Source organism: Phymastichus coffea, unplaced genomic scaffold, assembly GCF_024137745.1.
Source record: "Phymastichus coffea isolate CEN01 unplaced genomic scaffold, Cenicafe_Pcof_1.1 PCOF00056, whole genome shotgun sequence".
In the NCBI taxonomy this organism is placed as follows: domain Eukaryota; kingdom Metazoa; phylum Arthropoda; class Insecta; order Hymenoptera; family Eulophidae; genus Phymastichus; species Phymastichus coffea.
The window spans coordinates 812,219-826,603 of NW_026706867.1; the positions used below are offsets into that span (position 1 = coordinate 812,219).

General features: G+C 34.4%; 1 protein-coding gene across 3 annotated transcripts in view; it reads right to left on the reverse strand.

The window, feature by feature from the left end:
• Positions 1 to 7,652: 7,652 nt before the first annotated feature.
• Positions 7,653 to 14,385, reverse strand: part of LOC131666053 (obscurin-like) — a 178,437-nt gene continuing 171,704 nt past the window's right edge. For 2 of the 3 annotated variants that reach the window (XM_058938396.1, XM_058938395.1), the window contains exons 8-9: positions 11,557 to 11,699; positions 7,653 to 10,818 (exon numbers count right to left, since the gene is read on the reverse strand). In XM_058938396.1, the coding sequence (XP_058794379.1) occupies positions 10,697 to 10,818; positions 11,557 to 11,699 (265 nt within the window). In that variant the 3' untranslated portion in view covers positions 7,653 to 10,696. The remainder of the gene's footprint in view (positions 10,819 to 11,556; positions 11,700 to 14,385) is intronic. The other variant, XM_058938398.1, reaches the window with a different exon arrangement.

Sequence of the window (14,385 nt, forward strand, 5' to 3'; positions counted from 1 at the left end):
CTAACATATCTGCAAATCAATACTCCAAATATATTATCACGATTTTACACGAATGTATCTCACCATACCTGGATAACTCGTGTACGCAAAGCTCAGGAGGGCGCGCAAATTAATTAGTGGTATCCGCGCGAAAGGCGCCGCGCTTTTAATTAAACTTTGCTCCATTGTAGCGCATACTGTTTATGGCACCACGAGACGTATACGGATTCTATTGTGTGTGTAACTTTAAAAGGTGTGAGCCCTCAGACCGTGTGAGTACTTATCGCGCTAACGCTATAGCAAACGTGCGAGTGTCCCCGAGGCGTGCAACAAAACTGCGCGCGTGAGCTTGAGAAGTGAGGGATGGGTTTTTCTTTGTGCACCGTACTGGTGAAACTCATGTGTCACATCAATTAGAAATAGAAATCAGTTCGTCCCTTTGTAGAAATTGTAAGTCTGTGTTGCGAATGCTCAGAAGTCCGTATAGCTCCGTCTATTTCTTGTTTCTGTTAATTTATTTTATAAGTTATTTTTGATTATCTAAATATATAATGAACAACGTAAAAATATCTAGTAAGGCATTACATTTTTGTCCAATAATTACTTTTGTAGATTCGCTTGTCGACCGTCGTGCCGTCAAGACGTGTTTACTAACGCGCACCGAGGCTCACGAAGTGCGCTTGTGATAGTTCCCTGTGTGTCGATAAGTGATATGTTTCACCGACCTGTGAAAAAGAAAAAACTAGTCTTTGTTTAAATTTCCATTTAGTACTAACTATCTTCTGCGTCCAATCTCTGACTACAGAGACACGCGCAAAATGACAACCGATTACGTAACCGAAAATATGACTACAGCAAAAGCATCGTTCTCGCAAGTTATCCAACAAGAAAAAGTACTATCGCGTGAACAAGCAATTATTGTTGATACCGTGGAAGGTCATACAGTGGAAGAATATGCTGTTGAACTCTCGAAAATCATTAACGCAAAAGACATTTTGTACGCCTCTCGTATTAATCAAAATCGTATCTGCTTCTATTTGAGTGCTAAATCTATTGTCGACAAACTTATTGTGGATAAGGCGACCATTCGTATTGGTGAAAAAGACTTAAACATCAGGTCTCTAGATGCAAAAGCAAAAAGAGTACTAATTTCAAACGTCCAGCCTTGCATACCCGTATCAGCTATACTACAAGAACTTCAAAAATTGGATATCACACCTGTTTCTCAGCTTACTACAATTAGAATGGGTACTCAAATACCTTCTCTCAGTCACCTTCTCAGCTTTAGGAAGCAAATGTATATAAAACCGGAAGATATTGACAAACTGCCCAACAATTTGCGCATTTCACTCGATAATGTTAACTTCTGGATTTATTTCTCCACTGATAAACTCACTTGCTTTACATGTCACCAAGAAGGTCACCTAGCCAGATTTTGCCAACAAAGCAATGAAAATAGCAACACGGCTAACACAAATGAAAATGAGAGCGCAACTAATACAGACTTGAACACAGAAGAGGCCCAAGAAACGAACGCTTCAAGTGACAACGCAAAAACAGCTGACCTGCATAATAATTTCTCTCCTCCAAAACAATTACCGATGTTCAAGCGGCCGCTATCCACCAGCTCTGGCTCATCTATAGTCAATCGGGATATTAAGAGAGGCAAACCTGACTTTAATAATAAAGTGGAGCTAAATAAGGTAAAAAAAAATAAAGACTCTACTGCAAGTACAATGGACTATGCAAAACATCTCTAACCTGCAAAAGAAATAATAAATTCCAATATCCAAAAGTATCCACTTGATTATGAGAAGCTTATTGAATTTCTTGTAAATGTGCGCGGAAGTGACATTGTAAACAAGGCTAAAATGTACACAAGCGATATATCCTCACTTGCGCTCATGCTCACTGAAGTATACGGACACATTAGCCATCGAAATACAAAATCTAGAATCACCCGTATACGGAATATTTTGAGTAATCCTGAACTACCTAACGTAAACAAATGTATTGAAACGAGCGAAGAATCTACTTGATTTATTGATAATCAATCCCCTTGCAACTCTAATAAAATGAGTTCATCACAAGCGCAGAGCACAAGTAAAGATATTTCACAAATTAAAATCCTATTTTGGAACGCACGTAGCATTCCTTTGCGTAAACATGACTTATACGATTTGCTAAAAGATGTTGATGTATTTGTGTGTGTCGAAACATGGCTTAAACCTAAACATACGTTTAAACTGAATGGTTTCTTTATTATACGCCAAGATAGAATTAATGCACGCGGAGGAGGAATTCTCTTTCTTGTAAGAAAAAATTTGAACGTTACAATTTTGAATAATGTTACGAAACAAAACTCTGAAATGGAAGTAGCAGGCATACGCCTCGAAAATACTTCCCCGCAGGTAGATATTATAGCTTGCTATCGAATCCCGGGTTCCATTATCACGCAAACGGATTGGGATAGTATTTTTGACTGTACTAAGCTTCAAGCTCACTCCATTCTCGTTGGGGATTTTAATGCACACAATAAAAAATGGAACTGCAAAGATACAGACACAAATGGCGACAGACTAGATCACAGCTACGTAAATAGCAATATGTTTCTTCATAACACAGATACAACTACACATATTGATCCTAAATATGCTACTGAATCGAACATAGATTTAGCTTTCTCCTCAATGTCTCTGTCAGATAAATTAGAAGTAGAAGTTTGCGATGAAACATACGGATCTGACCACTATCCTATAGCACTCTATTTAGATGCCACTAAAAATATCTACCAGCGTAAAACTTTCAAGCTCTCTTCACTAAAAACTGACTGGTCTATTGTCAACGATTGCCTAGAAAAAACATTTAGTAAATCTTTTTTTAGCTGTGAATACGATCAAATGACTCCTTCTGAAAAATACGATCACTTTGTAAAAATTGTCTCTGAGTCTATAAGAAAAGCTACGCCCCGGAAAAGAAAATGCAATAAACATGTTAGAAACCCAGTACCGTGGTGGGACGCAGAATGTAATAAAATGAAACGTTTAAGACGTGCTGCTTATAAAAAATGGCAATTTACCAAAAATCATAATGATTTTATAGAATATAAAAAGAACTGCGCACTTGCAAGAAGACTGTTTAAAAGTAAAAAGAAAGAATACTTTAAAAAATTCGCGGAAACCATAAATTACCAAACAAATGGGTCATATGTATGGAATAAGTGCAAAATCCTGAACAACAGCTGGGTTAAAACTAATACTAATAATGTCATAGACCAAAAGAAATACAATGAGCACTGCTCTACATGTATAAATAAACTGTGCCCTCCTTGGGCTATCACAGATCCACAGTGGCTCCCGCCGTGCAAAAATAATGCATTACTGGATAATTATTTTACGTTTGCGGAATTTAACAAGGTTTTAAATTCGTGCAAGGTGAAAGCTAGTCCAGGTCTTGATGGAATAGACAACGAAGCTATACTTAAACTTCCAATCAAATACAAGCTGTTACTTTTGGACATTTATAATGAAATGTACCAACAAAGTGATTATCCGGACGATTGGAAACATTCTTTTATTCTTATGGTAAACAAGCCTGACGGAAGTTCGGTAAGACCACTCGCGTTAACTTCATGCCTTGGAAAAATTTTCGAAAAAATAATCAAAAATCGGCTACAGTGGTGGGTTGAACGAAATAATTTCTTGCCAGTTGGACAATCGGGTTTTCGCAAAGGTAGAAGTTGCTATGACAATCTTGCATATCTAGCTACGGATATTGATGACGCTTTTTTACAAAAAAAATACATCCTTGCAGCCTTTTTAGACGTTTCTGACGCCTTTAATAACGTGTCATCGGACTGTTTACTATCGAAATTAGCAGAAATGGACTGCTCGGTACAATTGATTAAATTTGTTAAATTACTGACACATGAAAGGTACGTGCATACGGATATAGCTGAGCACCAAACAATGCGCTTAGGTAAAGGTGTTCCACAGGGTGGAGTTCTCAGCCCCCTGTTGTATCTTATTTATGTTGCTAACATTACGCATAAAGTTTCTAAAGATCTCACGGTCCTGCAATTTGCGGATGACATAGTTATGTACGTTAAAAAAGAATCTCTTCTGGAAGGCACGAGCGTACTCCAGGACTCCGTTAATGTGTTAAATGGCAATCTTAACAATCTCGGTTTAGGTTTATCACACAGTAAAACTACACTAGTCCACTTCAATAACAGAAAAATTCTTCCGGGATCAGTAGAAATAAAATTAAATGGCCACAAGATAACGTCAAGTGAGACAGTACGTTGCTTGGGACTTACGTTTGATTATAAAAACACATTTATTCCCCATGTGAATAAAACACTGTCCAAAGCCAATTCAGCTCTTAATGTCATTCGATTTCTGTGTGGCACGTGGTGGGGTGCTGACCCTTCCACTTTACTCACTTTATACAAAAGCTTCGTACGCTCATCAATTGAATACGCTTGTTTTATATACTTTCCTGTTTCCAAAAAATACATCAATAAAATAGAACAAATCCAATATACTGCTATTCGAGCAGCTCTCGGCTATCGAAAAAGCACTCCGACTAACATTTTGATAGCTGAATCTAAATTACCGTTATTGCATGATCGTGCGAAGTTTCTGGCCTACAATTACTTGACAAAAGTCTCTTCGCACAAAAATAATCTCATGTACGGCCAAATAATATATGCCAAGGAAAACCGTCGAAAGAGAAAAAAATTGCTGTTCGAATGTATTGATAACATGCCACCCATTCTGGAACAAATTGAAGTGCAAAATTCATGCCTTAACTACTCTCATGAATACAGGACAAGCACCATTTCTATTCCATTTGTTCAAAGCTTAGGACTAGCATTGAAGGCAAGCAAGGATCCTAATTTAGTACTGAATTCCTTTTTAGAAAAGAGAAAATCATTGAACGTGTACACTGATGCCAGCAAAATATTAAATAATGCCTATGTTGGTGCAGCGTGCATAGTGCCTTCACTCAACATTGAGCTATACAGAAGTATTAACGGATATGCGTCGGTCTATACCGGGGAGTGTATCGCACTAAACTTAGCCATGGATATTGCACTTCAATATGATGAGCAGAATATTTTCATTTTCACTGACTCTATAAGCGCGCTACAATGTCTTGAATCAAGAGATGACAGGATTACTACTAATCCGTACATATATGAAATTAAAAAAATGTTCAAGCTTTTTAAAGATAGAAATAGAGATTATAGTATTTACTTTTTTTAGATTCCGTCCCATGTAGGAATTGAAGGGAACGAAAGGGCAGACCAAATAGCCAAACAAGCTACTGGAAAAGCCTATTTAAACTACCTCAAAGTGCCCTTTACTGATATGTATGAATCCTTCAAAAAAAATGTCTCTGATAATACCAACGAAACTGTATTAAATGCAGGACTCACTAAAGGCTCTGTCTACTGCAAACAATTCTATTCTACAAATAAAAAACCGTGGTTCCATAATATAAAATTCTCGAGAGACTTCATTGTATCTGTAAATCGTGCTAGATCAAATCACTACCACATGGCTCAATCCTTGAATAGAATTAATGTAAAATCGTCACCTTTATGTCCTTGCGGAAAAGAGTATGAAAATTTAAATCATGTTTTGTGGCAGTGTGAGTTATACGACAATCAAAGACATATTCTGTATAAAAGACTGCGTAAATTACATCTGTATCAACCATTGTGTATTGAAATGATCATCGCTAAACCGAATATTGAAGCATGTCAATGCGTTCTTGATTTTCTAAAAAATTGTAACCTGAGAATATAGATAACTATACTGTAAATTCCTTCCTTTGTAACTGCTATATCTGTAAAGCAGAAATAAACCTCACTATTGTACAGGTTTGAAATGCTATAATAAAAAAAAAAAAAAAAAAAAAATTACTTTTGTAAAGCGAAAAAATCTGTCATATTTATTTTAAATACTTGCGCTTGAATAAAACGATAAGCATTCTCGTAATTGTAACATAGAAAATTCCGATATTGTCATCTTGAAAATAGTTTGGATATATAAATATTATTATTTATTGATTACAATTACGATAAGTAAAATCAATGAATAATTAATTTATTTATATATTAAATATTTAAATTATCAGCAGTAAAAAGCTGCATTCAAATAAAAAATAGAGACGTAACTGTTTTCAAATTAATCAACTAACATCAGTCAACAAATAATCAACTTCTATCTTAAAAAGATGCACCATCAGTCTTGGTGCCATTCCACGATATTCAAACTTTGTAAACAAATCTTCTCGGTCTTAATTATCTTCTGTCATTTAAGGAAAATACACTAACTAAAGTCACCAGAATGAAGTTTCATACGTAGAGAAGGAGCTTTTCCTTGCACTTATACGTGTGATATAAACCTGTATATACGGGGGTCGACACACGATCGTAACTCAACTATATATCATAGTTCGATGCATCGAAAAGAGTACATAAGAAACGAGCTTCATACTCACGACTGTAGTTTATATTCCAAGTCCTACTTCTTTAAGTTTTATAGAGTGTGCTGAATGTGTCGAAATGATACTTTTGCACGATGCATTTGTCATTTTTTGACTCTGCCTAAATACATTCTGTACGTTTTTTGTACTCTTTTAAATCAAACTTTTATTTTCTAAAGATCTCTCGCCAAACAATTTTCATACAAATGATCCTCATTACAATAAAGGGAAACTTTAATTGCTTCTCATTTTTATGTCATATCCACAAGTTATTAAAACTCAGCCAAATGAGAAAAACTTGGATTTTTACCCGCCGATTTCCTCGATATAATAATAGTTACTCACGTCCCGTTACAATATAAAGAATGGGAAAGACCTGTCGCGCCTATGATGCATTCATCTCGTTGAATTACAAATCCTCGCTGGAGTCGAGAGAGAAAGAGAAAATTGCGAGACGTGAGCAGCGGGAACGCGAGACGTCGATCCGTATGCTGCTGCCACTACTAGACGAGGTTAATGAAAAAGATAGTTGACCCTGCAGAGTGTCTGCAACGCCTCGTGGCAATGGCAGGGAAATATGGAAGCCAAGGGATCGCGCGGAATGACAAAGAAGAGGATCCATGAATTAAACATCAGCTCGTGTCCAATATGAACGGAGCATAAAGGACGTGAGCGCCTGCGCCCGCCAGAGAAAATTCTAAAGACACTTCTTCAGTATCTCGATTCTCAACAGACGTTGATGTCTTCGGCTGGCGCGTACACTTCTATTTTTCTCTTTCTCTTCTGTAGACGTGTTTACCTGTACGAAACGCTACTGACCTGGAAATTCGAGATGCGTATCCATTTTCAAGCCCGTTAATTACGTTTCTTTCATTTCTCTTGACCTCTTATGACATTACGTGTTATTTACATGGCTTTCAAATTAAAATATACTGATGGTTCTGTTTTATAATTTAAATCTGTTTTCAAATAAGAATTTCAAATATTCAAATATTCAAATATTCAAATATTTCAAATTTTCAAATATTTCAAATAATAATCTGATGTCTAGATATGCAGTAATAGGTTATTAAATAAATTAGCTATATTTGCATTTTAAGCATAATTTTTTTGTAAAATGATGGATTTATTCATTAATATTTTCGATCATCACATGGATTTTATACAATATTCTTTTTCAAATAATGCTTAACAGTAATGCTTGTTATAAGCATAAACGAGCTGATAAAGAGCCAAAATATCTGTTAATTCGATATTTGACGGTAATATTATTATCATTTAAAAATTTTACTTCTTTCAACGGAAAATGCAAAAAATTACAGTATTCGGACTTTTTTATCCTTTAAATATTAAGTTAACGCTTATCTATAGCTAAGCCGTATTTTCAATTTTTTTCTATCGCAAGACGACTTTATTTACGTATTCATCCATTATCACACAAACATCGTACATAATCAATCTTAATCATTCACATCAATTAAATGAATATCTTCGACAATTATGAACACGCAGGGACGTAGTACATGAAATTTAATGTATTATTACGTTGCATTTTTATTCGGGATATTTCTAAATGCTAAATATATTTTATTCGTATATATTTTTATAGTAAATTGCTTAAAGTCTAATATGAAATCGATATTTCAGGACTTTGTGAATATTAAAATAATTGAAATCCTGTTTATTCAGTGTTGAGTCTTAAAATACATTTCCTAGTAATTATATTTATGACTTGTTGAAATAGTTCGTTTTGTAACATTAAAAATGGAATTCATGAACAAATGTAAATATTTTGCAATTCTAAACGTTATAATTAAATTAACATTGTTACAATCTTTTACAATAAATTCATAATACAAATTGGCGATTAGATCATACTTTAAAAATATTTTAAATATTATAAACCCATTGTTCGTTGAAAAATTAACCAGCAATCTATAGTTGAAAATGAAAAAATATAATTATATAATAGAAATGGCAATGAACATTGAGGCGACCATAATTACTTGATAAGCCGAAATATTAATTTTTGTATTATCAGTGTGCGATAACTGCTGGTCCCTTTTGTTCATAAAAGAGTCCGAAGATTCTTGAGAAAAAATGGGTATTACTTGGATTCAAAAAATCGCATTTGGAAAACTACCTATGGAGACCTTCGTGTTTCTTATATCTAATGAACTTTGACGATTATTGGAAAAAAACTAAGCTAAACTTTTTTCATTTTTTAAACATATTTATATTTTCTTAAAAACGTATTTTTATATTTCATATAAACGTATTATTTGTAGTATTTACACTTTTTACACTAATAATTGATATATTTTCTTTTGAACCTTTATGTACTTCCTTATTTTGTCATTACACTTTTTATTGTTATACTCAATAAAGCTTGCTTGGTTAATAGCTTGGCAGCAATTTTTTTCAAGTTTATGGTTGCTCGTATAGTTTACTCTATTGAAAGAATAAGCGTTGATTAAATTTTTCACATAACAAAAAGTTTAAAAAAAGATATTGAAGTAACGTCGTGCATACCGTCGTATAGGTTTATGACAAGTTTGCATTATTATATCACATATAGTAAGTATAAATTAGTGATACATCTTAATGATTCATTTGTAAAAACTTTTCAAATTTTTGTGTTTAAGTTTGACTTCTCTTTATCCTGTTTTTCTTTTCAACGATGATTTAATTAAGTGTTCTTTTCAAGCGATCTTTCAGAACAGAAAGATGTTTCTTCTCGGAACATTTTAATTTCGTGGTAGTAATCAGATGATTGTTCGTGTCTAGTAATCTAAGCTTTCATCCAAGAAAGATTCCATTAAGCGCTTCTCTTTTATTCTCGAGAGCTTCGTGACCGCACTGAGATAGACGTGAATAATCGAGAAGTAGAGCCCTCGTGTTGCGCGCATCGCTGCTCTCACGAAGAGAAGACAAATTGATTTTTGTGTCGCGGCCCTTACGCACCTCCGTCTATCTTTTTCCTCTGATAAAGGGAGAGAAGTAGATCCCTGTCAATATTGGGACTTTACCCAGTGATTTATAAACACAGTGTGCTCTCTCTACGAGAGACTTCGACAATGAATTACGATGGAACTTTTATCACAAATATCTCAGTTTACTGCAGTCCTTTGTACTTTACCTCGATAGATTCATGTATTCAAGAGACATATCTTTTCGTTATACTGAGCTTTCAACTTATCAATTGTAATAATTAAAATAATAGTATCAATTAAAATTAAAATTATAAATTAAACTTATCAATTAAAATAATAGTTCAGAAATTAGCTTAAAGAAAGCTATTATATATTTATTTGTAATTCAATAAATTACACCAATCTCAAACTAAACTCTAATTTACAAACAAAAATTCGATATTGTGTTATTGTTTTGTCATACAACGTAGCGGAATGCTTTGAAGTATTCTATTTTTCAGTTTAAAGGATCAATGATAGAACTGTGAAATGGGAGAACAAAAGAAGCGATAAACTAGTTGATTTGGCGGTTTGCTGCTGCTGTACATTTTAATTTGCTTTATCTTTCTTTGATAACGTGTATAGGTATATATTGTTATTTGTTTTCTGTTTCTTTTCGGGCGCACGATTATATATATTTAGAGCACTAATGACATTCGTCATTTACAATGTTTCAACTTTCTAATAATTAACCGGGATGACTGAGTATATACACATCCTATTGGAATGATTTTCCCTTCATCTATGTAAAACTGATTTGGATCGGGAACTATAACGTCAAACCATAACAATCTTTAAAAAAAAAATCATACATATAATATAGTATATCGAAACATCTATAAAAAAATTTAACTTTATATACAAATTTACGATACTCCGTGTTACATATTAAAGCAATTTTATGTCGAAAGGCACTAAAAAATACGAATAAAACTATTAGCTCTCGAAAAATGTCAAGTTTTCATAAGTTGATCTCAGCTTTGTTGTCTCTCCATCTCTAGTGTCCAATTATCCAAATCGACTATGAAATATAATAAACTCACAGAAAAAGTTTTCTCTGTCTATGCATGTCTGTTATCTTTGAAGTAAAACGGCGAAACGTTGCATCTGCCACAGCCAAAGCATCCAATTCAATTACCATCTTCGTGCGATCCAAACCCTTTTTACTGTACCCTCTGGCACCTCCTTTGACACACACGCGTGGCCAGGAGGTGGCAAATGTCAGCGAACGAGCTTTGTGCGCTTCTTCATCTCGGCACAAGCCACACCAGACCCAGGAACAGCAACAGCACTAGCATCGGAGCGTTGCCGCTTAGCGACAGCCGCGGGTGACTCGCTCGCCCGTGATGCAGCTCGGCTAGGCTTTCTCCTGAAACAAAGAGGCGCACTGAAAAAAACACTGCACCCGTGCATAACAACGCTCAAGTGCACTCTTTGGCTACTTTAAAACTTGCCACTTTACTCTTCTTCAATTGCTTTTAGCGGGTCATACCTTCTTATTTATTCTGTTTTTTTTTTCGTTCTTTTTGGACAGACTTTTACCATTTTTTCAAGAATATTGTGAGGTTATCGAGTTATGTAAAGATAGAAACTAATGATCCTATTTTATGTCTGCTACGATTTGTATTTTGCATATCCTTTTCATGTACGAAGAAAAAGTTTTTGTATCGTACATGAAATTACATGTAAAAATTATTTTAACCATTGCTCAGTAAATGGAGAAGATAAAGTATGAACATTGTATCTCAAGCACGGTTTCTTGTTTGTTATAAAAAAGACCTATTTTCTATTATAAAATATAAATTATATTTTTATAAAATTTTATTTTATAAAATTGACAATTGAAAATTTAAATCAATTTAAAAACGTTGACTGATTGAGATACATTCTAGTGAACAATAGAAAAGCATCATAAATGAATTCTGATTATTAAGTCTGATTATCAATTAGCTAATAAGTTTATCATGCTCAGTATTTCCAAATTCCTAGTAAAAGTCAGTACACGTGATGAAACTAAAACCCTAGTGCTTCGTCTGCCTCCAAAAAAAGTGAAATAAATATAGCAAACTGTAATGTATGACGCATAATTATAAACATTGCTACTCACCATTTAAAACATGCACGTGAACAGTAGCTGGTTGATCAGGCATCGTCGTTAGAGCGCACGTATAATTGCCACTGTCTCCTGGTCCAACCCTGGCTATACTTAGCGTTGAATTCGCTCCCTCCTCCATCAAAGTCGTTTTCACGCTGGTAACATAAAACCAATATATTAATTTTCTGAGTGATTTATACATTCTTTGAATGGAGAATTGTGAAGAATAACGGATTATAGAGGGTTGTTTTTTAACTGTATAACTGTAGTTATCCTTGCAATTTGGTACTCATGACCGACCGGAAATCCTATTTTTGTTATAATTTATTCTTGAAAATAAGAAAATCACGTGAAACTTGAACTATTATATGTTTCGAACTGTGAGAGCTTTCTAAACATTAAGAGCAAAATAATAAAAATTTGATACAGAGAATGAACTTTGACCCTTTAATAATCGCACAACAAAATTGTAGAAACAACTGTAGAAGTACGAAATGAACTTTTCATTGACTTAATTTACAACTTTTAAAGAGGAAATTCGAAGTACAAAACTAACTCGAGCATCGTATTTCCTCTGAAGTACGGTAAGATCATTAATAAGTAGATAATGTCAGCGTATAATCAGACCGATACCGAAACTAGGAAAGTTATATAGCATTACTACAACGTATAATATAATTTTAGCAACTGTTAAAACATCAACATTTTATATTTATATAACCATACATTATTCTTAACTTCTTTTCTACTTAACATAGTTAGATAGAGTTTCTCTTGAAATTTTACACTTGAAAAAATGCTTAAAAAATATTTGATTTTAGTAAAAATATATCTACACAAATGATCATGTTAACAATGTTTCAAACAAAAAAGAACTAGGAAGTTCCATCAATTGTCGGTCTGTATAGTCAAGACAAGATACAAAAACAAAAGCAAAAAAATTAGCCTCGCAGAAAGAGAAAGAAAAAAGCAAGGAGCTTTTCTTAAAGATTCCCCGCTGACCTTTTTTCCCTTCCTTACTCACCAGTCGCACTAAGGCACTTGGCCACCTCGCTCGGAAGTTTAATTGAAAAAGTTGGACGCGCAATTCACTCGTTCATTATTCCGTGGCCGAGTGGCTAAAAGATTCGCCAAGGTGTTACTTATTGCGCATCTGCTTTCTTCTTCTACGCTCGCATATATACATACATATATATATGTATATATATATATACATTACACACCTGTTCCCTCTCTCGTATAATGCTCTGCAATTTTTCTACAAAAAGCTCTCTTGTTTATCTACTCGACTTGAGTGCCAGCTAATTAACACAAGAGATGCCCCTGTCGCGATAAACGCCCAAGTGAAAAATAATTCAGGGCCCCGCAATTATGGAGCTTTTATATATGGAAATCGTCGCAAGTGTACGCGCGTATGAGTCGAGAGTTTTATTTACGATTTTTAATTATGCATGCCCGCAAGACTTCCACTCGCAACGCATTTATGTGGTAAGCGAAGAGCTACGAGCTTTTACTGTGCTAATTTATTACTACTTCTTTTAGCTTGATGATTACAAATTATACGTCTATATAACTTCATTATGAATTTGCGTTATTGTAAATCAACGGATTTTCAGATAATTGTATTTTATTTTCATTCATGCGTATGAACGCGTAATGAAATTATCGGAAGGCTATCTGATATTTACCGTTAAAACAGCTACAAACTAGAATTTCTCTGCTGAGCTCATGCATTTTTCAACATCTTTCCTCCGCAATGATTATTCCAAACATCCATTTCTTCTCTCTCTCTCTCTCTCTCTCTCTCTCTCACACACACACTATAGTTAAGGCTGACGATGAGTTTTCCTTCTATTACCGCCGAACAAACATTATTCTGAGCGACACGAATGCGTCGCATCTTGACGTTCTGTTCAGGATGGGAATGAGTGTAATAAAGAAATAACTTAATTGTCTACTAAATCTGAAAGTCTCTATTAATATAAAATACAATCAAACTTAAAACTACCAAAAACACATAAAATAAATAAAATTATACAAATGCTAATTGCAACCGTGAAAATTATACTAATTAAAATATATAAATTTATATTGCATATCGCACGCGATGAGCAAAAACTTAAGTTGCTGCGGTCAACTGATATAAAATTAGTATTAGAAAGCGACTTGCTTGATCGACCTAATAAAACGTTCTGATTCATAAGCGATGAGCGAGACAAAACTAGCATTTTTTCACCCTCTTTTTAGGGTTATTTGTTCTCCTCTCGTTAACTGAGAGCATATAGACATTGCCTTTACAATGTTTATTGTTGTGGATAGCTTGCCACTCCGCTCCTCGCTACTACTATAAGCATCGTGTTCGGCGTTGTCGCATGGAACCGCGCTTTGAAGATCTTTTTAACGATCTTCTCTCGATAAATGAGATTAGAATGAATATTTCAATTTACTGGGCTGTAGCAAAGCATATCTATTTATCGACGTGCTTGCTAGTTGTGCCTTTATTATGGGATGGCTCCTGGTTTCTATTTACAATGTAGTGGATTCTACTTTTCGAGGCATAATTCTTCTCGATATTTCTAGTTTTTAGTTTATTGCGTGACAGTAGAAAAACTCTACATTTCTTCCCATCACATTTTCTCTGCAATATCGCATCATATTGGCGCTTATCATTCAAATTGCATTAGCTTTACATTGATCATAATTAGGCAAGTACAGACTAGTAGCGCGTTTATAGTAAATTATTTTTCTCTATGTCCACTCTATTTCTTACTTTTTAACAAAGCGAACGAGTCTATGCGTGCAAGGAGGCTAGTATAGCAGAGAAAATATGTCATTTATGAC